This window comes from Parus major, chromosome 10, assembly GCF_001522545.3.
Source record: "Parus major isolate Abel chromosome 10, Parus_major1.1, whole genome shotgun sequence".
NCBI classification, from domain to species: domain Eukaryota; kingdom Metazoa; phylum Chordata; class Aves; order Passeriformes; family Paridae; genus Parus; species Parus major.
Window position 1 is genome coordinate 1303514 of NC_031779.1, and position 27144 is coordinate 1330657.

General features: G+C 46.8%; 1 protein-coding gene across 7 annotated transcripts in view; it reads left to right on the forward strand.

Annotated features, from left to right (window-relative positions):
* NEO1 (neogenin 1) overlaps positions 1–27144 on the forward strand; it is a 159606-nt gene that overhangs the window by 93033 nt on the left and 39429 nt on the right. For 4 of the 7 annotated variants that reach the window (XM_015638888.2, XM_015638883.3, XM_015638884.3 and 1 more), the window contains exons 6-8: positions 7009–7163; positions 7896–8016; positions 25798–26017. In XM_015638888.2, the coding sequence (XP_015494374.1) occupies positions 7009–7163; positions 7896–8016; positions 25798–26017 (496 nt within the window). The remainder of the gene's footprint in view (positions 1–7008; positions 7164–7895; positions 8017–25797; positions 26018–27144) is intronic. The other 3 variants (XM_015638889.2, XM_015638886.3, XM_015638887.3) reach the window with 1 other exon arrangement.

Below are 27144 nucleotides of genomic sequence, written 5' to 3' on the forward strand. Positions count from 1 at the left end.
GCTGTGTCCAAACCGGTTCTGTTCTGTAAATCATGAGTGCTTTGTGGGGAGAAGGATGGAAAGGAATGCTTGTTTCTCTTCATTGGTAAGAACCAAGAGACATGCCATGGTTGACTGACTCCAAAACATACAAAAGTTGGTGAATTTTTTCTGGAGGTATCTCATGGAGCTCATCCCTGTGAGCTTTAGTGCTGCTGAAGGCTCACCTGGAGCTTTTTAAAGGCAAAATCTAACCAGGAGCTGAAAATACAAAAGTATCTCCTCTTTCTCAGGAAATCCCTCAGCCGGGGGTTGCTCAATGCTGGGAGAGTATCTGGGGATATTTCATTTTCTGTTTTCTGCCATTCCCTGCTGGCCAGTGGCCTTGGCTGCCGAGTGGCACCGTGCCCTGGTGTCCCCTGGACGTGTCCTGCTCACGAGGGGGCTCTGAGGGGCTGAGGCACAGCGGGCACCGGGCTGCAGCAGCCGTCCCTTGGCTCCAGAGCTGGGCAGGGCACTCAGCAGGGACATTGTGCACACTGGATTTGGGCACACAGCGTTAGGGGCTGGGGGATGCTGGGCCAGCCTTGCCAGAGGTTTCTTGCCAACGTGCACTTGGTGTCTGAGTGGGGCTGACACTGATAGAGCAAGTGAAAAACACAGAAAGAAAGATCCTGCTCACGTCCAGGCTGCTCCGAGAGCTCCCCGTGTGCGCCCCTGGAACTTCCCCGGCAGTTCTGTTTGTGGATCCGTGTCCGTGAGCTCTGCCTGCCTGCAGGCCAAATGTCTGTGCCAGGCTGGAGCCTTGTGGAAAGCTTGGAGCTTTCCACAGGAGCCTTGCTTGAGATGGGGCTGCTGCACACAGTGAGCTCCTTCATGGCTTTGTTCAGGGACTGCTGGATTTTACTGCAGCTCGTGCTGGGAGGGAATCCCATTTCCATCCCGACATGCAAGAGTGAGCAATTAATTGTTTGGAGTATTATCCTAGCACAGGGATGGAGATGTTAGTCCTGTGTCATTCCTCCTGCACAGGAATGATACATAAATACAGATACAGGTATAGAAATATATACACACTAATTTCCTTTCTGCAGCACTGAGCATTTCTTTGTTAAGCTCCTGTTTGAGGTCTCCAGTTCCATGGCTGCATAATCCTGCATTTGCTCAAATAACTGATTCCAGCTCTTCCATTTTTCGTTTGGAGCCAATTTTCTGAGTCATTGATCGTTTTCACTGCTCTCTTGTAAATCAGAGTTCATGTTTTCCTTCAGCTGTGGGGCTGCAGTATCATGGTTGGGGTGTGTTGGGTGGAGGAGAGGGGAGGGAGCTGCTGCCAGGCTCCACAGGGGCACTTCTTCCATCCCAGTGTGATACTGGCACTCACAGCCAGCTTGGGAGAAAATCCTTGTTCCTCAGGCCTTTTTCTGTGAACTTTAGTGCTATTACTTTCTATTCCATAAATCTACAATGTATTATTTCTCTCTAAAAAAACCCCCACGTATTTTGAATTACAGCATGAATTTTTTTCTCTTTCTAATTGATCGATATAATTTTACATTATATTTGTTCTGTGCTATTCATGCTTCCCTGGTTTCTTGGTCGTTGTCTTAGCATTGACTGTTGGGTTTTGGTTTCTGCCTCTGGGATGTTTATTTGAGGGCTGGTCTCTGAAGCATGGATCCTATTTAGCAATTTCTCAATATAAATGTGAAATAGTTGTTTTAATTGAGCCCTGCCCTTGTGCCACCCCTGGAATCAGCTCTCCATGGAGCTGCCTGGCTTTTGCCAAGGAAACTGCAAAGCTCTGTGAAGGAACAAAACGTGGCTGATCAGGTGCTCATTTAGGGCTGTTCCAGCTGCCTGGGCTGAGGTTCACAAGGTGTTGGAGAAGGCAAACCAGGTCCCCTCTCTGAGCTTTGGCTGTTGAAGAAGTGGGGACGATTCCCACAGGCACCCCTTCTCCCTAGGCTTTAATTTTCTAAACTACATATTAAAAATAACCATTTTTAATGGTTACCTGACATTAAAGAATGTCACTGCCACCAAAACTGTTCATAAACTGCGACTCAGGTTTTGCTGAAAAAAAACCCTGTAGTAGTTTACATTTTTATAACCTTTTGGTGTCTTGGTATGCTGATTTTTGTACATTAATTTGACACTTTTCTGTATTTCTCTAGAGGAACCCTTTTTGTCAGCTTGTGTTTGCTTTGCAGATTTTGTAGCTGCATATTAAGTGTGTTTTAAGGATATAACAGCCGTGCTCAGGGATTGGGAAGAATTTGTCTTGTCTACAACATAGTTTTGGGGTTTAAATCTCTTTTTTCCCCCAACTATTATCCATATACTTCTGGTGTTTTTTAAGGAAGAGTGTTATAACTCCCCATTTGAATTTAAAGTATAATTTAATTATTTTTTTTTCTAGATTAATTTGAAGAAAACCAACTAATTTGTACAGCTAACTAATGGAATTAAAAGATAACCAAAAAATTCTGCTGTGAAACATCAATTCAAGCATTTTTTCTGTGTTTTTGGGGAGGGACAGGAGGGGTTGGATTAACTGGGTGATGGTCATGTTGCAGTTTGATCCTTCTTAGAAACAAAATTCAGTTGTGAAAATTGCATTTAACTTTATAATGATTCTAATAGGATTTGGAGCATATCCTAATGGAATAGGTTGTTATCCCTTGAGGAGGAAATAAAATCCCTCTGGACCATTTCAGGCTGATATGAAATTTGGCTTTCTGGCAGAATGTCCATTTTAAATACCCCAGTAATCCAGATTTGTAACTGAAATCCAAGTGATCCAGCATCCCTGAGAAATGGGTTAGAACTGGAACCTGCCAGGAATGCTGGAGTCAGGATTATTTGAGATAGGCTGTGAAAACGTGGCCACTCTGCTTAACTTGGATTTGTGCTCTTTGGGCTGTGGGGAAGCTTCTGGAATGAGCAAATGCTTTTGTGAGGGATGGCTGGAGATACATTCCATGTCTGCTTGGTCAGGGACAGAAGTGTGGGAGGAGGAGGATGAGGAGGAGTGGCAGGTGCTGGGATTTCATTGGCTGACCTTGGAAAACACTCTCCTAATTTCTGGGGATGGAGGGCACGTGGAGGTGGCTGAGGAAGCAGAAATGGTACTTCAGGGCCATCCTGGACTTTCCTGGTTTGGAAATTGAGCCCTGTGGCTGCCCTAGGCTGTTACTGAAGTCCCAGTGCTGCTTCAGGAATAGTCCTGGAAGCGTTCCTGTCCCAGGTTGGACACTGGGGCTTGGAGCACTGTGGTCCAGTGGGAGATGTCCCTGCCCATGGCTGGAGTGGCACTGGATGGGCTTTGAGGTCCCTTCCAACCCAAACCAGTCATGGATTCTGTGACTTGAGAGTGTTGGCAGCCGCTGGTCGGTACCGCTCACTTTGGGTTTGTTGGATGCTGTGCTTGGACCAACAGCTGATTTATTGGTGCTTTTTAGAAAGAGAATCCATCTTTTTAAATGATCTTTACAACCTGTGTGTGCTTGTGCCCAAAGGAGACCATTGCTGTGCTCTTCCTGTACAGCAGAGCTCCAGACCACTGGAATTCATTTCCATTTCCTTTTGCTCACCAGTACTTGAGGAATGGGATCCATGTCCAGCATCCCTTGCTGTTTCCACATCACCTTGGCTGCAATTCCTGCTGCATGTTCCTCAGCTCTTCCCATCCTTTTAGAGCTATTGGCTTAAAAAAGCATCTTATTTTTCAAGTATTTCACCTTTATTGGGATGTAGCTCAGAGGTTTGAATCGACTGCTGATGTAGGTTGGATTGGGTTTTTTTCTTAATCTTTTGATCACTGTTGTGATGAAAATATTTTCTTCAATCTCCAGAAGGGTGGCAGGGCTCCCTGGGAGGTATGAAATTCTGTTCAGGCATTTTGCCTTTTCAGGAGTTGCTCTGTGCTGACATGAAGAGGGGGCTGAACTGCCAAGTCCTCTTTGAAGTTTAATTGTGTGTTTGGGAGCAGAGCACACGATCTTCCCTTACAAATCTGGTTTTCTGTGGTAATTGGCTCGTTTGCTTGCTGGTTATCAATTGAACTTCTCTACCACAAACATCTGTACTTGCATTGTGTTAACGCTAAACGCTGCCATAGTTAAACCAGAAGAGTGTGTTTGAAAAGCATTTATTAATTCATTAACTGGGAAGTAATTGATAAAGTGAGTGCTCCTTGTGTTATTATCTCTTTGTGAGCAGCTTGGCATTTGCTCCATGAGCCAGAAAAGCAAAGTCACTTTGAAAAAATAGTGTGTTTCAAATTCTTAATCTCCTAAATCAAAAGTAATTGAGAGTAGGTAGGGGAATTATCTACTTCAATTTCTGTGTCAAAAACATCCTGACTCTTACGATTCAAAATCAATGCGTCTTTTCTGGATGATGTCCCAAATTGGAGCAGTATCAGCTGCCAGAGATGAGTTCTTTCCAAATGTCTTCGTTACAAGTTAAACATTAGTGGAGAACTCGGATTCAGAACGTTCCTGTGGAACAGGTTGGACATTCACTTGTGTGAGGTGGGGCTGGCCCTGCATCCCTGGAGGTGTCCAGGACCAGGCTGGACAGGGCTTGGAGCAGCCTGGGACAGTGGAAGGGGTCCCTGCCCATGGCAGGGGTGGGATGAAATGATCTTCAAGGAACTGTCCAGCCCAAACCCGGCTGGGATTCCATGATGAGTTTTTCACATCAGTTTTTGTGCTTTTGACTGTGACTGTTACTGGCTTGTGTCTCTTTGTGTTCCTCTGACAAGACTAATATGTGGCTAAGGAATTAAAACTCACCTGCAATGAATGCTTTAGAAATGGAAGCGTTGTACATTCATGGAAAAACAACTTTTCCAATTCTTGTATTCCCTTTTTTCAACTCTGCAAGCAGCGCAGGAATCGATCCGTGCGCGTGAATACAGCCGGAGACAGAGATGGAAGGGAAATGAGAACATAAACTATTGATCAGGCAGGCTGAACAAAATGAGTCATTAGTTAAAAAGGGCTAACGATGAGCAGGCAATGATTGTCCCAGGCTGGCAGGGGATGATGCATGTGGGAAGGGCAGAGGCAGAGCGATGGATGGGGTGAGGGATTTGCTGTGCTGCTGCCATGGTATTGATGCCATTTCTCAAGGCACAGCTGAAATTGCATGCAAATGATTGAAACTCCACAGACTCCGGAGATGGATTCAGGCTGAGGCTTGTGAAGAATTGGCACAGCAGAGCAAAGCAAACACCACTTGTTGAGCCACCCAAAATAAGGCTGGCATGGGGGAAGGGAGGGAGCGGTAGCACAGCTTGTAATAAATAACAGTGCTGAGGATAAATACCAGGGAGGAATGAAAATCATTTCCATAGAGAATAAATTACAGCAATTTGGTGGCAAATAAAATCAGAAGAGAGTTTTCAAATGTCAGAGTTGTGTATGGTGGTAGCAGCCATCAGGGCGTAAGCACAGAAGTATCTGAACCTTTTTAAGGTGGAATTTATGGTGTGTCTGGTAAATTCTTGGGAACATGGTATGAAAGGGATGTTTGAATTCACAGGCGGCTGGGCTCAGCCCCATCCAGCTTTTTGCTCCTGTGTGAGAGTTTGAGCAGTGAATGTACAGCTTTGTGTAGGTTTGCACCCTTACCTGAGAGTTAAACCACCTTCTCTCTCTGAAGTATTTCCATTTATTAATGTTCTCTTTATTCATTTATAGCCCAAAACATGAGGGGGGTTGGGACAGCTGCTCACTTCCAGCTGTTTTTAGAAGTATTAAATTCACCTACAAACCTTTGGGATCATTTCAGAGGAGGGAGTAAAACATGACCTAGGATTCCTTATCCACAGCACCAAATAAACCCCATTGAGAGGCCAAGTGTGTAAATTGTTTGTCTAAACCCCGTGGCCCTTCCATATTGACTTTCTTTGCTAAATATTAAAGGGCAAAAGGCTGCTTTGGGCTTTCCTGGAACTGCAGCAGTCCGAGCTGGCAGCACAAGTAAGAGAATCACCCTGTGCTGGGAATGTAGTAAACACAAATAAATGGGTGGGTGCTCTCTAAAGAGGATACTGAAGGAATGAGTGCCTGCAGGGCTTGGTGCTGCTGAGCCAGATGAGTGCAGAGGCCCTGGATGCAGCTGGAAGCTCCTGTGGGAGAAACTGTGATGTGTCTGTGCACTGGTCACTTGGCACTAATGTCCCCAAAAAATGCTTTTAAATATATTTGATTGAATTAATCTCACTCTGAGGGCTTAAGGACATTTAAAAGGCAGCCAAGATCCAGAGTGACAACTTTGGTGCTTGTAAGTGAAGAACTTCTGTTCTTCGTAGAACTTATGTTCAGAGCTTCTGCTCTGCTGTGTTACAAATGCACAGCTCCCCTGCTGTATATCCATAAAATGTCATCACTGTGGTACCAAGGCACCTGGCTGCTCCTGGGCATCCTGTTCCTTTGGCTTCCACAGGCCAGAGAGGGAACTCCTGGGCTCAGTGCAGCACTCTCTGTTTGATAACCTCAATTCCTTCACAGGAACACGAGGCCACGCTGCCTTGGGAAAGTTTCATCTCGGTTTCCTGTCCATTCGTTTTTAAAAGTGCTTTTTCATATAATTGTAGCTTTTGTTTTCCTGTTGACTTGAACTCCCTGAGGTTTAACTTGCAGTTTATACACCTCAGTTCCATTTCTTCTTCCATGTACACTCAGGAGGTCATTCCCAATTGGCTGCATCCCAGGATGGTTTGGGTTGGAGGGGACCTTAGAGATCAGGTCATTGCCAGCCCTCTGCCGTGGGCAGTGACACTTTCCACCAGACCAGGCTGCTCCAAGCCCCATCCAACCTGGCCCAGATGTGGTTCTGGAGGAACTCCCAGCTTGTGTCAGTGTCTGTCAAACCTGAGCTGCAAATTCCTGCTGCCTTTGCTGCCCCTCGTGCCGCAGTCCGTGCTCGGTGTCGAGCTGACCGTGTGTGGGACCGGCAGCTCTCTTTGTCTGGCTGTAACATCATCTTCTTGTCTTTCTTCCTTTCACCCTGAAGTTCCCCCCACGTTCCTGAAGCGCCCTGCGAACATCTACGCCCACGAGTCCATGGACATCGTGTTTGAGTGCGAGGTGACCGGGAAACCAGCGCCCACCGTCAAATGGCTCAAAAACGGGGACGTGGTGATCCCCAGTGACTACTTCAAAATCGTGGTAAGTGCATCTTGCAGGTGTTGGCCTGTCAGTTCTCCTACACACAGTCGTGGAAATTGGGTTCTTCTGTGGAACCTGCCTCCCTGCTTTTGTCCTGTTAGTGTTTGGGGCCCAGAAGAGAAATGGTTTCTTGAATCCCTTTAATGTACCTTGCTTGTATTGTAAGAGCTGATGTCTTCATAGCTTGGACTTTCCAGGAGTGGCAAAATGCACTGTCAAGGTATGAGCTCACCACGAGTCCTGGCTGTGTGTGCTGCAGTCTGTGCTCCATAAAAATTCCAGTTCTATGCAGGAGCTGAAATAGAAATGTAACTGAGCTGTGGACGGTGAGTTTGGCACAGGGGTGCTTCTACAGGGAGATTTTAGGTGCAGTGAAAGGCATTATTGAGACATAGCTGAGAAATTGGGTGTGTAGTTGGGTGTACCTGGGTTGTGGGGCTGTGAGGTTCAGTCAGGGCCCAAAATACCACCAGAACAGCTGAGGAGGCATTAGGATTTACCAGTGCTATGTGATGCTAGAAAATGATAGCTATTAATGAGAGCTTCTGCTGCTTTTTGATCCCCTAGAACATGAGGATTCAGTGCAAGGGAGCTGAGATCTGGGAACTCCAAACACTCTTTCCCAGTTGCTGTCAGAAGTTTTTCCTGCCACTGCAACGTGCTGTGCTGACACCATTGTTTAGGCAATTGCAGCCCCATTTCTAAGTGTTGTTTTCTCCCTTTGCTCCTCAGAAAGAACATAACCTGCAAGTTTTGGGGCTGGTGAAGTCTGATGAAGGATTCTATCAATGCATTGCAGAAAACGATGTTGGAAATGCACAGGCTGGAGCCCAGCTGATAATACTTGACCTTGGTAAGATAAACTGTGACAGCAGAGAGCCAAAAATGGGGAGGGACCTTTCCACATGGTGGGTTCTGTCAAGAACTCAGCTAGAGCAGGGTGATTTTTTTAAAAAGAAATCATTGGATCATCTGAGTGATCCAGTGTTGTTTCCTGTACACTTAGTGAGGAGAATTGAAGGGAATGCTACAGAACCCATCCTGTATTTTGAACAGTATTTGATGCAATAATAAAACATGGTCAGAAATGTTGCTTGCTGAGGATTACAAGCAATAGGAGAATAGCCAAAATTAAAAGAGTCACTAAAATCACAAACCTGGACAAGAAATGCTTATGGAGCACACCCCAAATCATATATTTTATATCAAAGTCATTCATTCCAATGTCAGAAGCTTTTTTCTGCTATTAGTATAAAAAATGATGAACTTTGTCATTCCTGCAAACTACAGCTGCACATCTGGTGGGTTAGAGCTGCAGTTGAAGGTAAATATTTGTCCCTGTGCTGAACTCTTGCCAGCGCTCCCCATCCAGTGCCCTGCACTGCATGGCTGGGGTGGCAAAGCAGAACAATTGCTGTTATGATTAAAGAGCCCAGGAAAGAGGTACTGCAAGTACCATCACTAAGGCATCAGCTTGTTTTGCTCTTTCAGGTCACACAGTTATTAAAAATAATTTGTAAGAGCTCAAGGATGAAAACCACTAGTGCAGAGGATGAGGGGAGACAAGTCAGACAAGAAAATACTAAAATTACACCGAGGGGTAATTTGTGTTGTCTTTTTGCAGGGGGTTGTTTTAAATGTTAATTTCTTTCTTATTTGGATGGAGAGGATTTAGGAGAAACAGTTTTAGCCATGGCTGGAGGTTTGATGGAACTTCACACCTCGAACAGGTGTGAATCTGCTGTCCCTGGGTTTGGTGTCCAGCGTGCAGAGAGTAAATTTGGGAATGAGCCATAAAGAGAGATTTCCCATTTATCTTCCAGTTGTTTTGTAGAGTAGCTGTGCACTTACCACTTCCTCTGAATTCCTCTTTGGATCTGGGTGTGTTTCACTGCTGGCTGAAGAGCCACAGGTACTCCCCACAATGATTTGGGGAATGCAGGCTGCTCTCTCCTGGGGTCAGGAGCTTTAATGCCACGGAGCCGAGGGATTCCAGCCTCAGAGCAGTGTCAGGAGCCTGCATCCAGCACTGCCCTGCTGTCATCAGATTGCCAGAAAAATTATTAAAAGTAATTTAATTTCTGCTCTGTGCATTAATCACCTGAGTGGTTTGCAGCCCCTTCCAGTGGAAGCATTATTCCATTTTCTCCACGTTTGAAAGCACTGAATAATGAATGGCCTCGGCTTTCGGAGCCCTGCCCGGGCCTGTGCTTGCACCCAGCTCCCAGCAGTGGTTTGTAAATGACTCTCAGTGTTGTGCTTGGAGTTCCTGTGGTCTCACTCCTCTTCCTTTCCCTCCGCTGCTGTTTGTCCAGTGGTTTCTCCCTCCTGCTCCGCTCCGGCGCCTCGTCCTGAAGGACCTTCCTCACAATGTCCTTTCTCTTTTGCATGCTGCCAGAGGATTTGGGCTGCAGTGCTGGAGTCTCACTGGGGGTGTAGAGACACACCTGAGGCCGTCCCTGGAGCTCTGGGGCCGTGGAGATGCTGTTCTCCAGCAGTGGGACAGCCCTGGAACACATCTGGAACGGGGCTGTGCAGGGGGTGTGATGGGGAGTGCCGTGAGGAGTGAGTGTGATGTGTGAAAACTGGCAGTGCACAGGTGGAGGAAATACAGATCCTGGGTTTGGAACACCTTCCCTCAATCCATGAGCAGTGGAGAAGGAAACTGCTCTGGGAAAGAGGGAGAAGGTATCACATGCAGTAGTAGCAGCTGGCTTGATATGAAAATTCAAACCCCTAATTTGAGAAAAATCTATTCTGAACATTTCAATCATTAATTCAGAAAACTTTTTTTTTTTAAATTATTTTGTAGCTGCTGATGAGAAATACCAGCTTTTCCAATTTGAAAAATAACTTCAGTGAGAAAAATGTTGATTAAATGTTCATCAAAGTTCTTCCCAGTTATTAGCACTTCCCTTCCCGTGCTGTTCTGTTTTCTCCTTCCTGCTGGAATTGGCAAACATCTGGCTATTTACAAACCATTTCTCATTAACCCTTTTGCTTACCAAATTGATCTCGAATGAACTAAGTGCAAATGAGAAAGTGGAAGCCCTGGGGAGTTTCTCAGGGAGGCCACGTGAATTCCCTCATCCAAGTGAAGTTCCACATCTGTGTTTTGTGCCCCTGGAAAGGCAGTGTAAGTTTGAAATGCAGTGAAGGGAAAACATTTTTCTGATACAAAGGGAGGTTCTCTGTGTTTGGACAGATTTCTGACTTGGAGAGAGCAGGAATTTGGTGATTCCCCTTCTGCACAGCCACACAGAAACCTGTATAAAGCCTATCTGTGACTCTCATCTCCTGTGATGAGCTTGATATAATCATTGATCAGACATAACGTTTCAGGCTGGGCTTTTTTGTGTTTGGGGTGAGTTCTGGGTAGGTTTTAGTACATAGGAAAGTTATTTCTGGAAAATGTTAAAACACAGGATTGAAAGTTTCTTGAGTGGCTTTTCTTTTAAACTTTGGTAATTCTGTTTGTAAATTTAGAAAAGTTTGCACCTGGAAAGGGATTGGCCACACAGAATCCACAACCCTTGTTTTTTCAGGAATATATGAAAGAATCATGGTATTGAGAGCAGAGATTTTTAGGACAAATGTTTGTAATTGGGAAGGTGTTGCAGTCCACAACTCCAGGATCTCATCCAGGGAAGCAGCAGGATTTTGGGGACCAGCATCAAACACCAACGAGACGGGCCCCCGTTCATGAAACCATTTATTCAGCATGGGAACAAAGTCAGGTCCAGAACAGAGAGCCCCGACCAGAGGCACAGCAGGGGTTTTTGAGAGACAGAACTCCTGAGGGTCCCCACCTTTAAGGGTGGAGTTCAAGGTCAGGGACCAGTAGAAGCACACTAAGGGAGAACCCTCCAGGGACTCAAACCCAATCAGAACCCCTGGGCCACCCTTCACAAGGGGTTTGGGGTGGGACAATGGAACTCTTTGTCTCCCCTGAGGCCGCTGCTACAGGACATCTAGATGTGTATAAGATCAAGGGGTTTGGGGTGGGACAATGGAACTCTTTGTCTCCCCTGAGGCCGCTGCTACAGGAAGGTTGAAAGGATAGGAGAGGGAGGAAGATTTGGGTCAATGGGCTGAGTTAAATCCTCTTTATCCCCTGTACTGAACATCAGGTGTAGAATTCTGCAAGGGACTTGAAAAGCCTCTGATGTGCTTTCCAATCACTTTGGGATCTGAAGCTGTGTGATACTGGCCCCGGACACTCAGTGCCTTTCACAATTTCACTGGAGTGGCTCTGCTGCCTGCTCTGCCCTCCAGGAAGAATTTGGGAGCTCCCTAAAAGAAGGAAGTTCCTCAAAGACCTTGTTGCCCTGCCCTTGGACTTCTCAGTCTGTGTTTCTCTCTTTGCCACCTTGATGAAGAGATGAGAGGTTTGATGTCCTGCAGGTGCCCCATGGAGGACTCCTGCTGTCCCACAATCTCCATCGTGCCTTGGCAATGCCTTTCTCAATCTCTCCCCCCCTTTTTTTACACAAGCCCAGCTTGCTTTACTGGCAATCCTCATTGCTCAGCCCCTGGGTGTCCCAGTTATGGAGCAGATACCTCCTTGTCATCGCTGTTAGGGCGTTTTTGTGTGTGGTGAGCGAGACCCTCGGGGTAACGGAGGCGTTTGGGGTTTCTTGGTGCTGTAACCCGGCCTTGTCCAGGGAATCTGGCCCTGCTCACGCTGCCATGTGGGGACTGGGAAAAGAACAGGTGGCAACAAGTAGGAGGAGGGAGGCAGATGGTTCCCTGTCACCCTGTGTGAAAGGCATTGACGAGTACTCAGGCACCGGGGAGAAATAGGAGCGGTGCCTGAGCACTGTGGAAAGCACGGCCCTGGACTGTAAACAAATCTGCTGTGTTATGGGAGAACAATTTCAAACCATCCTTTCAGATGCACTGTGTCACCTTCACAACTCAAGGGGGGTGCTCTGTGGGGCTCTTGTACTTTTATACCACAAAATTGGGGTTTTTCACAATATTAAAACTGAATTAAATTATTAAAAATATTTTATTTTTTTTTTATTAAATTATTAAAATAGAATTGTGCAGGAGTGAGAGCTCAGAGTGAATGAGTTGGATACGGTGCTGTAGGAACCAGGTCAGGATTGTGTGTTAAACCGAGCTTAAACTTGGTTTTTCCATTAAAAAAGGTTTCTGTCCAAGCAAGGGTATCCTGCCTGTGATTAATTATTCCCAGCATGGGAAGCAAGGAGGAGGAATTAGAAATCTGTGTGTAGCTGTAGAGCTGTGAGGCTTTGGGATTCTTTGTGGAGCCATCTGGGGATGGCTCCAAGGGATGGGTGCAGGTTCCTCTGGAAGGAGGGGCAGGGAAGCAGGGAATTGGGTCCCTCGAGGGCTGACTCCAGTGTTTGATGGCTTTGGAGAGGGCAGTGAGCCAGCCAGGAGCGCTGGCACAGGGATCAGTGGATGGGAGGACAGCAGGGCCCTGTGTGTGGAGGTCCTGCAGGGCAGGGAGGAGATGGAGCTTTTTCCCTCAGCCCTGGTGAGGTGTGCTCACACCTTCGTGTGGCTGCTGGGGTGGCAGCTCCGTGTGTGACAGGCAGGACAGGAGTTTCCAGAGCAGGCTGGAATCTGTTCTCTGTGTCTGGCTGGTGAGCAGAGCTGAGAATTCCAGCCTTGAGCTTCCAGACAGGAGGCTTTGGCTTGTTTGGGATATTTTTGGTAGGTTTCCATAGGAGATTGTGTTAATGGACAAGAGGCAAACTGTTTAATCCTGAAGAACCAAAGCACAGGAAAGGTCTGCTCCACAGGGCAGGAGTTGAGTGTGTGTCCAGGAGACCAGGAGGGATAAAGAAGGAGCTGCCAACTGGGCTCCAACACAAAGTGAAAGCCCAGGGAATCTGGAATCAAAGGCAGAAAATTGCCTGGAAGTGAAGGGATGTAGGAAAGACAAAGCTCAGCTGGAGCTGGAACCTTTTCAGGGAAGGTTATGGAGCAAATCCCCCTGGAGGCTGTGGTATGGGTACATGAGAGGGGTGATGATTGGGAAAATCAGCATGGATTTGCCAAAGGCAGGCTGTGCCCAGCACTTCCCGTGGCCTTCTGAGATGAAATGGTTGGGCCTGTGGTTGAGAGAAGTGGATTTTGTTTGCTTTGCCTTTAGCCAGGCCCTTGGTGCTGTCTCCAAGGGGGTCCCTGAGGCTAAACTGGGCAAATCCAAACTGGATGATGGGATGTGTGGAGAGATGTGGAGATTGGGAGCGTATGATGTACTGGATGTGCTGAGTTTGATTCATCCTGGAGCCCCTGTTACTGTTCAGTCAGGGTTGGGGACACAGAACAGGGGATGGTGACAGGGAAAAGCTGCAAGCAAAGGAATTTCTGGTCAGAGAAAGCAGGAGGGAGCTGCAGTCCAACAGGGCTGCCCAGGGAGGTCTGGAAATCTCTGCTCTTGGGAGAAACTCAAGGCCCACCAGGACAAGGCCCTGAACAGCCTGGTAGGAGGTGACTCTGCTCAAGGGAGGGCTCAGGTGAGCTCCCAGACCTGCTCTGTGGTCCTGGTGCACCGAGGCAGGGCTGGGGATGGTGCTGGTCCTCTGCATGGAATGGCCAATCTGACAATCCCATGGGATGTGTTTCCTGCTGATCTCCTTGGGAGAAGCACGAGTGCCTGGTGTTGGTGGCAGTCTGACATCACAAACAACGTTAATTCAAGTCTGACACCACTGGATGATCTCAGTTCCTCCGCTGAATCCTATTCCCTGCATCCTAATTCAGAGGGATCATTTAAAGACATCATTTATTGCCTGAAATTGGTGCTTTTTAAAAGCAATTGAATTCTGTGCAGGCCCATTGCTGCACTAACAATTCCATTTTGTGTTGGTACCTCTCCCCCAGGCTGCGTGCAGTCTCTGAGCACTGAAAGGAGCTGCGTGGGCTGGGGGCTTCTCTGACCCCCAGGAAGATGGAGAACATCAGGAATCTGATCCAAGTTTCCTAAAGCCAGCACATTTCAGTTAAGATTGTGCTGAAAATCTGTCATTTCTGCACTGCAGATGGTACTGGACTGTTTGAAGTCACTTCAGGCTGACTTGGAGATTCCTGCTCCTCACAGAGGCCATTTCAGCTCCCCTGAACTGGCTGAAAAGTTGCCCAGCTATAGCTAGACTTTAAAGGCAATGTCAAAAGCCTTATTTCAGTCAGGACAGATTAAATACTCTGTGTTTTCTATAACTATAAACTTCATTATGCTGTTGTAGGAGGCAAATAGGAGTTCTTGTTGACATTTTTTGGCTCCTACTGAAAGAAATGCAAAAGTTGGCACTAACAGGCCAACTGTGCTGTGCTTTGAAAAACTTGGTTACACATTTGGGTATTTGCCATGTGTAAAAAATCCCATCAATAGGGCCTTGCCTGGTTCAAACCCTGAGGCAGACTCCTCTCATGTCACCTCAGGACCTATTTTGGATGATTTCATAGATCTTAAATGTACCTTCTTAGGCTCCCTCTCTCATAGAGGTGATGCTTTAGAGTATTTTTAGTCACATGTTGTGAATGAAAGCATTCTCAGTCCGTGGAGTTCTTGGAGACTACAGAAGTACTTGGAGAATCTGCAGGGTGTTGTGAGTGAAATGCCAGAGCAAGATAAAAATACATTGTTCTTATTCAAAGAACACTAAAGGAGAACTCTGGGTGTTCCTCTGCAGGCTCTCCTGTTTCTTCTCTCAGACAAAAATGTTCTCATGTTCTTTCTGCCTTGTCCAATGTTGCATGTCTTAGTGAAGGAAAATGGGAAAAGGTCCCTGTGGTTTCCAGGAGTGGCTTTCAGGAGTCTCAGCATCCACCAGGGAAGAAATGAATGAAAATGGAGCAGGGAGGCTGCAAAGCCTTGCAGAAAAAAATGCACATTTTCTGTCAAGAGATAAAAATACTCAAAGGAATGAACTGTGGATTCTGGAGGAGCGGGAGATGGTGATGGAGCTGGAACTGGATGTTCAAGGTCCCTTCCAGCACAAAGCAGCCCATGGTTCTGGGAGAGCAGCTCTGTGGTGAGGGCACTGGAGACCTGGGGAAGAACCTCTGGTCTGGTGGAGCAGGGAGATCTGAAATTCAGAGAATGGAAAATCCAATTGGATGAGCATCATCAGAGCCAGGAGTAGCAGAGGAGCTTCCTCCCTGCTTTTGTCTCTTTGATATCCACCTGTCCCTGAGGCTTTCCACTCGCAGGATTCAAGTTTGTCCCCAGAAAGCTTTAAAAGCAGCAAATGTCCAATTCTGAGCTGCACATGGTGAAGGCTGCAGGACTCCTGGCAGTGCTGGGGCTCCAGGGAGCCCAGAGCCCTCCTGCAGTCTGTGCCTCCATCCCGGCCCTCCGGCACCCGCCCGGCGTCAGATGGAGCTGCAGGAACAGCTTGGGAGCCTCATTTGGAGAGTTGTGCTTCAGGAACATAAACAGCATCTGAAATCACAAACTGACTTCAAACAGTCACAGCCAAAGCCAAACTCAGAGAATGTTTTGTACCGGTTGTGTACACTCCAGTGCTAATTTTCTGTAAACACAGCAGTGTGTGCTCCTCTTTAGTGCTGAAAGAGTGGGGTTTTTGGGTTTAATTTTGATTTTAATTTACATTACTTAGCTATTATTCCTCAGGGAAAGGCAGCATTTGTGTTTCTCGTGGCTGCATGTCTGTTCAAAATGGCCTGGGAGCTGTTTGAATTCAGTCAGTTCCATTTCTCGACTCAATTCCTGTTTAATACATGATCTTTATTTATTCCCTCTTTATGGGCCCTGCTTATATATAGTCTTATTGAGAGGCAGAACTGATTAAACCACCCTAGATCCCAAACTTCTTGAACGTTTAACTTGATGAAATGGAGCTAAGCAGTTCTCAGTAGCCTATTCATGTTTAAAGCTGGCACAGGCTTTGAGTAAATTGCTCTAATTTAGATTAAATTAGGAATAGATTAATGTTTGCTAGCGTGTCATGAATCGCAGGGAAGCAGAACAGCATTTATATTGTGCTTATTAGTTTTCATTTCTTGTTTTATGGCTGTATTTACAGTTGGCTTGGCAAGGAAGTGGGAACCTCCTGATGGAATTTGTATGGGGTTGGGTGCCGTGACTTCAGTCTGAGCCCACAAATAAAGGCTTGTGGGGATGCTGTGCTTGGAAACACGGGCACTGGCACCTTGAATTTCGCTTTTCACCAGGGGAGTTGATGGCTGGAAGAAATTCCATGTCATGTTGGAAAAGGAGTGATAAGTAAGGAATGTTCAGTGGAGGCAGAGCAAGGCCTGTAGGAGCAAAAAGCTTTGGTGTTTTATGAGAAATACACAACACACTTTAATACAGATTTACAGTCCTCCACCTGTATTATTCCATATTTATTGTCCCACTGCAGAAGTGCAGTGAGGTAGGATGTGTACAAAAGGCTCTGAGTCCCTTTTATCTCTTCTAGCTAATCCCGAATTCCTGCGAGAGTTTCCTCCAGAAAAGCTGTTTATTAACACCAGCAGCACTGGGATCCCCCCGTTCCAGTTCCAGTTCTGCTCACATTTTGGAGTTGCTGGCAGCTTGGCTGGGAGATGCCGTGTCAGGAGCGCTGTTTGCTGGGAACACCAGCCCAGCTCCGGCTGTGGGGCGATGCCTGAGGGCTCCTGTGGCTCCTGCTCAGAGGGGACAGACAATCAGGGGCAGCCCCTGCAGTGCATCACGAGGGCTGCTGTTTGTAGTGGCTTTGCTTTTTCCATCCCTGGGTGACTGGAAGGGCAGGGTTAGCTGGAGCTCAATATCCATCGTGACTACCAAAGGCATTTCCTCTGCTTTTATTCCTCCTATCCAGGCCTGTGGAGATTGACAGAAACACCCTTAATTTGTAATTGATCCCAGGCTCGTGTTGGAAGGGAAAAGATCAGATTTTGTCAGTCTCGCACCAGCAGGGAGAACAAACACATAGGCTTGGTCTTAATTGGTTGCTTATATTTCAGAGTTGCTAAATGATACAGGAATAGTAGAGACAGCTGAATGGCATTTGGAGAGAAGGGACAGGATTGGTTTTCACTTGGGCTGAGTGGGTAACAGGACTCACGCTGATGAAGATCTGGAGCTGGGAGAAGCCCCTGGTATTTATTGACAGGATAACCTGTGTGGGCCCATGGGGTTTATTCCCTAAAGAAATCCCATAAATCTAACAAAGAAATGTAGTTTTTAATAATGTGTGTTCAGTATTGAAACCAGCTCTAAAGTGTCGGTGTTCTCACTGGAATAAAACAGCCTGGAGTGGGGGTTCTTGTTTTTCTGGTTGTTTCCCCTCTCCTGTCGTCTCTCTTCTCCCCAAAAAGAAACTCATGATTGTGGATCCAGAGTCTTTAAAGGACAGATGGATTCTGTGTGGTTTTCCTGGTGTCACATCAGCACTGGAGGTGTTGAAGTAAAAGAAAGAGGGAGGAAAGTCATGCCTGGATCCAGGTCACAGCTCATTGGGGGTGGACATTCCACCTTGGCCCTTCTTTAGCACCAATTTACATTTGTAAACTGCTTCAAAAACTTGGGTTTTGGGCGTTTTTAACAGTGGTCAAGGACTACAGCAGATCCACATTTTAATGTTTCATCTCTTGCTATAAACCCCATCATGTATTTCTGGGGAATAACCTTCAATTCTTGCTTGCTGGGAAGTGCACACCAAATTCCCAAGCCTCCATGCTGGGAAAAGCAGTTTGTATTTATATATAAAAATACTCATGGGGTTCACTTTTTCTGTTAGAGTTAGAAATATGAGGAAGCAAGTGAACATTACAAGTTTAAAAATGGAAAGAAAAATTATCTTTTAATTAAGAGTTTATAAGATTCTTAAATATCTTGACACTCTTCTAGTTCTATAAAAATGGGTGGGTGTGAGGTGGGCAGCAAGGTACATGTGGCCTTTAGGAAAGAAATCCAGTGAAAATGAATAAAAAATCTAATAGTGCTGTTCTGTAGGTGGTTATAGACTAAAAGAGGAAAAGGAGGTTTGAGGGGACCTTCTCTCTCTTAAAAAATATTGTGTATAATCCTAAATGGAAAGAAAATTGAGTGTGGTAGATACATGTAAGAAACAAGTAGTTACAGAAATCCTTAATAATTAATTTAAACAATATCAAATTAAATATATATTATAAAATAGTATTATATTATTTATTATTGAATACTGTATAATATATAATGCTGACAATTGACAATAAGCAGCTTGTTCAGCCTCATCTGCTGCAGCTCCACTTTGGCAGAGTTGGTGCTGCCGAGTTGTTCCAAGTGTCAGCAGCTCCCAAACAAAAGAAGATGTCCCACTTGCAAGGTATTTTTTGGAGAAAAGCAGCCATGCAGGGTAAGCCTGTAGGGTCACTTGTGCCCCTGCAGGTGTCCCAGGCAGGGGCAGGGGGATGTCTTACGGGCGCTTGGAGGACGTGGCAGTCACGTAAAGGAAATATTGCAGGTTAGGGTCAGGGGCTGTCAGTGATCTGTGAGCAGCAGCAGGGTTTGTGTTCAGTGGGTTCCTTTATTTCCCACTTTATTTCAGGCTGTTAGCATGCTGTTCCTTTGGGAATCTGTCCTGAGATAGTCGAGGTGTGGCTGTGGAATCCCAGGGCGGTTTGGGCTGGAAGGAGCTTCCCATGTCCCGTCCAGGCACTGCCAGGGGTGTCATGGTGCTGCTCTGCCAGCACTGCTCCATTCCTGCACTGCCTGCAGGATTCCTGGGATCACTGCAGCATTCCCAGAGCTGCTGTTCCCCTTCCCTGGAGAGCACCAGCCCTGTGGGTACTGCGAGGGAGAGCTGGGATGTGCCCAAGGGCACCCCTTGGAGGAGTTCCTGGCACGGCCTGGGGGAGCTTCAGAGCCATCCTGAGCCCTTGGGATGTGCAGAGCCGAGTCCTTTGCACAAGACATGGGCTTTTATTCACTGCTGCTCCTCAAAGGCTGCATTATTTGGGAATAAAGTCACAGCTCTGCTGGTACTATTAAAGTCAGGTTGCAGAATGCTCTTTCAGGCTCTGCTGCTCTCAGGAGGTTTTTTCAATTCTTCAGAGTTCAGCTGATGATTTGCAGTAAGAGGAGACCCCTGGCCAGGGTTCTTTGGGGGCACTCCCAGGCAGTTTTCCTGCCTCAGGTTCTATATGTGGGTTTTCTTTTGGGTTTTTGATTCTTCTTCTCAAGGAGTAGTTGGTAAAAAAAAAAAGTATTTTTTTTTTAAAAATTGAATGGTCACTACTGAATTTGAAGGTCATACCCATCATTTTGCAATATGTGCTATGATTTGAATTTCTTTCCAATGACAAAATGTTTTTCAAAGCAGTTCTAAACCCCTCGGGGACAGGTGAGGTGTGTTTGGTTTATTTCCCTTTTTTTAATAACCTGATTCTCGTGACTGAAATCCCTGCAGGGCTTTTTTTCCTTTGCATCCTCCCCTGGAGCACTGGGATGTGATTGGAACCAGGGGGTTCCTGCTCCATTTCCCTGGAATCTGTCAGCAGGGCTGGCACGCCTTTTTAAGGGCTGTTTTATGAGACAGGAAAAAATCAAATTGTTTCCTCTACAGCAAAGCATTTCATGGTGAAACGGGAACGGGAGGAGGGCTCGTTATCAGGAGGGTTTTTATGACTTCCTTTAAAACACAGGCTCCAAGTCAGAATGTGTTTATCACTATATTTATATATCCCAGTTTACTGAGCACCCAGCAGTGTCCATTCACAGTGCAAAACAGAAGCAAATAAATGCCTGAAGATCAGAATCACTGAGTGCCAGTTAAACACTTATTCTGGATTTTTGGGGAGTAACAACACTGTGCATTGAGTGAGGAGTAAGTAGCAGCTCTCGCTCCCAGTGGTGATGTAAATTAATTAAAGGCAATTAAAAATAAGGCATTTGGCCTGCTCCAAGCTAAACATGTCAGCATAGAGGAATAAATAAGGAAGCATCTCTGTTCCATTTGTGAGGAAAATGAGGGATATTGGTGGGAGAGGGTCTGTTCCTTAAGGTGGGCATTGAGTTTGGCTTTTTAAGTGTGTGAGGAACAAAATTTATTCCAAGTGTTGAGTCAGGTTCTTGTCCTCAAACCTTTCCCTTGAGTGAGATGATCCAGGGAAATCTCCCTAAAACTCTCCCTTGGGTGAGATGCAGGTGTAATTCCCAAAGGGATGCCCTGCTCAGTGGTTCCTGCAGTGTAATTCCCAAAGGGATGCCCTGCTCAGTGGCTCAGTGGTTCCTGCAGTGTAATTCCCAAAGGGATGCCCTGCTCAGTGGCTCCACAGTTCCTGCAGTGTAATTCTCAAAGGGATGCCCTGCTCAGTGGCTCCATGTCCAGCTGTGCTTCCCTCGAGGTGTTGGTCATGTCTGTTGTCTTTGTGACATTTCCAAAATCACACACAAAGTCCTGCAGTTCAAATTAGCTCATGAGAGGTAATTAAGTCTACAAAATGCTAAATTTGGAGGGGGTTTTATGTCAAGCAGACATGGATCTGTCTTACACCTGGGGAATAGGGGTGATGATGGCTATCTTGGAACTCCAGGGCATTCAGGATTCAGATTCAGGACGTTTGTGTCCATTCTATAAAGCAGAAATCACTTTCCACTCTCTTCTTTCCACACCTGTTCAGCCTCTGTTCCAGCTTTGCACAACAGCAGCAATTCATGGAGGAACAGGAGTCCCAGAGATTTCTTTAACTCAGTGTTTCAAAGGGAAGAGAAGGGAATTTTTCCATAATTTCATTATTACAGCTGACCTGGTGAGACCAACTTCAGCACCGTGGCTGTTTGTGCTGGGACAAATTATTTGGGCCAGGTAACGTGGCTTTCTTTGAGTGTGGCATCACTCAGGGAACAGCTGGGATTAACAAGGTGATCCCTTCTGTTGGAAATTTATGTTTTAAGCATTTGAACAAGGACAACAATTGGATACAAGTAAAATCATGGGTGAAAAATAGGAGAGCAAAATTTCTAGTGTGAACTTGTTAATTTTGTTATTTCATGCTTGTTGTTGCACTGCAGCCAAATGCTGCTGGTATTTTTAAATACAATGAGCATAATGAAATCAGTGGGACTTGACTCTGACTCTTTGCAGGATCACAGCTGCTTAATCCTGATCCAAGTTGAATCCTTCCATTGGGACACCATGAACCAAAGTTCAAATTTAGAACAGTGCATTAGGTAAAAGAAAAAGTTTCAAAGTCTTTATTTCCTCTCTGGAATCAGTTAAATGGGTTTATGACAAAAATATTATTTACTGAGTATACAGTTCTATATGAATACCCCAAGTCAAAATTAAACATCTAGGTGCCTCTGAGGTATGTTTTTTGTAGGGAATACAGATAAAATATTAGAGTATTTAAGAGCTGAATGTCCTAGATAATTTTTTTTCCCCAACAGGTTTGTTGGAAAAATAATTATTTACTATTTTTGGTGACAGTAGATCTTAGTTGCTGAAATCATGTTTCAAAGGTATTTCAAATATCTAAAATCCTCCCTGAAGTCCTTCCAAGGAGGACTTTCTCTTCTCCTTCTCTGTGTATTAGCTGGTGTCCCTGTTCCTCGCTGTCCCCATGGATGATTCCCGTTGGGCAGGTCCTTCCTGCTCTCCATGTGCTGGATCCATCTCCCCCCTCCATGGCTTCACTGGCACTGCTGACCTTCCTTCCCAGCCCATTCCTGCTCCTTGTCCCCTGCCTGCACCCCAGGCAGTCTTGGACCTCCATGGCTGGGGGATGCCCTTGGGTCCCTGCTGGGTGTTTGGGGTGAGAGCTGCTCCAGAGCTCCATCGGGTGCAGAAACACCTGCATCACTCTCCCTTCTGCTTCCCAAATCCCCAGCACTCTCCTCGGGCAGGTGCTGTAAACACTTGGCTATGGCCAAATCAGCCAGAATGCGACCTTCAACCGGTTCTTGAGGTGTTTCTGGATCTGAAGGCCTGCGTGTCCTTCAGGGGCAGGGGTGGCAGTGCCAGGCAGGCACCCGGGGGATTGGAGCAGATCACGTTCCTGTTCCCCCACCCGTGCTGCTGGAGCCAGTGCTATCACTGGAATGTTGTTTCCAAACAGGAGGAAACCTGGATACACCAAAAACCTGCGGAGAGGGGAAGGCAGGGAAAGGGAAATCTGAACCGGAGGGGCCGGACAATGTGGAAAGTATTTCCAATGATTTCATAACAACTGGAGCTGTTTCTGTGAGTGGTTTGGAAAAGATCTCCTGGGCCCCCTGGGTGGCAGCCCTGGAGCAGCTCTCTGGGCATGCTCTGTCTCTTTGTTATCCCACAGGTTTCCTACAAGCTGAAAAGATGGGATCACACCAGTGCACCCACCCCATGGACACCTTCACCTCTTGGATGGCACCAGCCCAGTGCTGGGCCAATTAAAACCTTGTTACTGATTGATTCGAGTCCAAATCCTTGTGGGTGTTTGCACACCCTGCAAAGTATTTTGATAAAATAGTTGCAGTGTTTGATGTCTGCTCAGAAGGACCCTGGGAAGGGCAGTTTGATAGAGGGGCTTGAGGATTAGCAGCTGGAATGGCCTCTCCCCCTGCATCCCTGGGATTCCTGTGGGGCTGCCTTGCCTGCCACTGTGGTGTCACACCTGAGCAGCACAAACACATTCCTGTGTCTTGGAATGCTCTGGGACACGGGGAAAACCATTTCCGTGGGGAAAATAATTTCCAGGGCAAAGTTTAAAATTTTGCTTCTCATGTTGCTGGGAATTGCTGCCTGGCCTGCAGTGACCAGGGTGCAGGAGTGGAACTCTGCCTGGAGTTGTTCAGGAGTTCCAGCATCCCTCTGCTCCCAGTTATTCCACAGTAGGACATAAATCATGGTGCAAAGCACAAGTCACTTGCTGAATGTGCTTTTAAAAAATGAGATTCATGGGAAGCTGTGTAGGAATAACTGCAGAGAACAGTCCAGAACTGGAGTTACTGTTCAAGAAGTGATGAGGGACATGTTACAGAGACTTGAGTTGCTTCTTCCATACTGCTGAAAGCTGGAAGTGACAAAGCCATTCCCTGACTGGTTAGAGTTAATTTGGGTGTTAATTGCTCATTAACACAGCTCTGACTCTGCTCACCCAGCTGGGAATGAAGCTCTGTAACAGCACTTGAGGCATTTGTAGGAAATAGAGGGGAAAAAGGAAGGAAATGCTTCATCTTCGGGGCACATCCCCCAGCTCCTGGCAGTCCCAGCAGTGCTGAAGTGCAGTGTTGGGGGAGTTCTGGGGCCTGGCCCTGCTCAGCTCACCTGGAGCCTTTCAGCTCCTTGCTGCTCTCTCTGGGTCCCAGCTGATTATTCCAGCACTGTTAGGACTTTGCTGTCTGTGCCTGTTCTCTCTCCTGTGATGCTGTGGGAAGGAACATTCCTGGGCTGAGCCTTGCTCAAGGATAGAACTGGGCTCTGTTCTCTGGGAAATCCTGGCAGCTCTCCCAGAGCCATCAGCTCTGTGTGCACATCACTTCAGAAGAGATGGACCCATTTCATGATATGGGAAGAAAAACACAATGGGCTTTAGATTAAGAAGATGAATTTAAAAAATATTCCACTTTAACTCAAGTGAATGAATTTTAATGATGGGCAAGGGGTGGATTTTCCATCAAAATCATGTGATTTGAAGCAGATCACCTGACAGTATTGCCAAGACAGGTAAGAGGAACCCAAGTGTGAGTGTTTGGAATTGGAAGTGAACTGGAAATCAAGCAGGACAGAGGGAAAAGTGTTGGAAGCACTGGACACCAGGGAGAGTTTAGCAGTTCCATCCCTTGTTCCTCAGTGGGAACATTGAAAAAGGAGTTTGTCAGGTGCAGTGAGGAGCTCTCCAGTCCAAGGGAGCTTAAACACAGGGGGGAAGCCTGTTGTGCTACTGGATCAGCACTGGAATGTCATTCAGGAGCAGGGAGATTCAGGTTTGGGAAGATCCCTGGCCCCATTCAGGGCTCTGGAATTGGGAAATGGGGCCCCTGGCTGAGGCCAGAAGAGCTAAAAGTGGTGCATTCCTGCAAGAAATCCAATCATGGGACATAAAAAAGCAGGGGTAGATAAAAATAGATTTTGCAATGAATGTGAAATTAATGGTGTCATGTATTGATCAGGAAGGGCTGCTGGAGAGCACTTAATTGGGATCTTTAGCTATTAGAGTGTGGAGGAGATAATTAAGGAGATACCCTGGAGTACGTGTCTCTCTGTGATCTGTATTTGGAATGCCAAAATGTTCCTGGCTCTGGGAATGTGTCTCCCAGTCCTGCCCACAGACTGGTGTTACACTGCACACATCTGATGAAAACCCATGGCTGGTTCCTGCCCAAGAAACAGAACAGGAAAAATGAGAGTTCTGCCAGTTGAGGACCTCCCAAGCTGCTGCTTGGGGTCACAAGGGGCTTGGACAGTTTAAAATCAGGTTGTTGATGATAGAAGACTCCTCAGTGTTCTTCCCTGAGGGCTTGGTCATTCAGACAACTTTTTCTCCTTTAGTCAGGTTTTTTGAGAGGTTTTCTCGTTGTGTATCAGAACACAAATCCACATGTTCTGGTGGACATGCTGCAGCTCAACAACAGCTCTTCTAGTCCTGAATTTCTTTCTGGGGAAAAGCAGAGCAATTTTAGTTAGTTTCCATAATTAATGAAAAAATAAATGTATTTGGCAGCATGGATTCCCATGTGGGAAATGTCATCAGGTGGCTTGAGCTTGGTAAATAGTTAAGAATTCAGAAAAAAATCTGTGTATCCTGAGCTTTGGGGGTTTGTTGCTAATTGTGCTGCTTAGAATACTCAGTGGTAATTGGGGTCCAGCTGCTCAGAATCTCACTGTTACATTTACTGGCTGGATTGTTTTAATGGGATTTGGAGGGTGGCTCTTCCTATGGTTCAGCTTGTGCTGTTAAATCACCAGCCTTTTAATGCAATAATCCCTGCATTTATCCTGCCTTGCAGTAGCAACATAGGAAGATGTGACTGAGGCTAAAAGTTTGGAGAGTGTGGGTATAATCCTGAGCAAGAGCTGCTTGTGCTTGTCAGAGTCACTGTAAAATGATGAAGTGGGTGTTGTGGGGCAGAGGAAGAGTGCTGATGGTGGGAAAACAGTGGGAAAAATTCCAGTAATTCCAGTGCCATGGGCAGTGGCAGAACCCAACCAGGTCAGGAGGCAGCTCCATGTGAAATGACTGCAGGGTTTGTCTGGATGAGTTTGTACTGCGAGGAATTCTGTATTCATTGTCATTTTGTTACGACTGAGAATCATTAATTGAATTGTGCATGTTAATGAGCTACAGAGGGAAGTGGGGTCTGGGTGTGTATTTGAGTAATGAACAGAGGTTGGGTTTAAGCTGTGGTCACAGAGCAATGACACTGCTTTGCTGCTGGTGTCCTCTGCTCAGGTCTATTTTACCCCCAGTTCCACCCTTCCCTCCCCTGCCACTTCCATTACAGTGGAGATTTGGTCTGCTTGCCTGACAGTGCCGTGTCCTGTACTCCCCATTAGTGGTCAGTAGTTACCTCTGCCTGCATGTCAGCCTTCAGTTTAATGGCCTTTTTTGTGTGTTCATTTTCTTCTGTTTCCCATCGTGGTTTTGTTTATTTCTTTTACGTTTTTTTTCTGTTCTCTTTTTTTTTTTTTTTTTAAACCGTGGTGATGTTTGCCCTTCATATTCCCCAATGTTTGCACATGCCAAGATGTTGCCATCCCAACATTACCTCCCACTTCACTGACCAGTGCCACTAATGACCATCTAGCACCAGCCCCAGCGGGACCCCTGCCCTCCGCCCCGCGGGACGTCGTGGCCACCCTCGTGTCCACTCGCTTCATCCGGCTCACGTGGCGGCCGCCGGCCTCGGACCCGCAGGGAGACAACCTCACCTACTCCATCTTCTACACCAAGGAGGGCATCAACAGGTAAACACATCCACGGGCTCTCCTGGGCTTCCCTGGCACGCCGGGAGCCCTGTGGGGTGGAGGGAACGCGTTCCCCCCCCTCCCACCCCAGGGCTTTGACAGGCGCTGTTTGGCCATGGCTGAGCTGCTCCCTGCCTTCAGCAGCCTGCTGGGGCCAGAGCAGCAACATCCCCTGGAATGCTGGGGGCAAGAGGCACATCAGGCTGTGTGATGGTGTTGGTCAGACACCGTGGGCGGTGCTAAATGCCAGCTCCCTCCGAGGAATCGGTGATCTGAAATGTGCTGGAAGCCTCCCAGTCAGCACTTGTGGTGTATTATCCCAGTGGATGATACCAGTCTGCCCCTTCTCCTTCCTGATGGGATCTACTGCCTGGAATTACAGTTTCAAACTGTGATAAGTTTGAGGAGGCTGAAGTGAACATTCATTTGGAGCAATGCTTAATTAATTGCAGATTAGCTTATCAGATTTATTACTCAAGGGAAAATTATCTGTCACCTTATTGATGAGAGTGTGAGACACAAAGTCATTTGTAAGAGAAAACACTCTAGAGGGGAATTCCTGCTCTTCCTTAATCCTGTGGATAGACATCTTGTCCAGGCTTATGACAATTAATTGAGGCAATTGGTAACATTTTATTTGCCTCACAAATGTTGTTTTTCTGTTACTCCCTTAATTTGGTAATATCCAAGGTGTTCCAGGTTGAATGTGGCTGGGAGCACCCTGGGACAGCAGGAAGTGTGCAGGAGCACCCAAATCCCTCTGAGGCTCCAAGGTTCCCACTGCCTTGGCCTCTGCTGGCTCAGCTTCCTTCAGTTTCCACCTGCTCAGGGAGGGGAGAGCCAGGACCATGGCAGTGCCTCCTCACCTCTGCCCCTTGGACTTATCTGAGGGGGATTCTGCCCCTCAGGTGAGACCCCACCTGCAGAGCTGCTCCAGGGCTGGAGCCCCTCTGCTCTGGAGCCAGGCTGGGAGAGCTGGGGGTGCTCACCTGGAGAGGAGAAGGCTCCAGGGAGAGCTCAGAGCCCCTGCCAGGGCCTGAAGGGCTCCAGGAGAGCTGGGGAGTGACTGGGGACAAGGGATGGAGGGACAGGACACAGGGAATGGCTCCCACTGCCAGAGGGCAGGG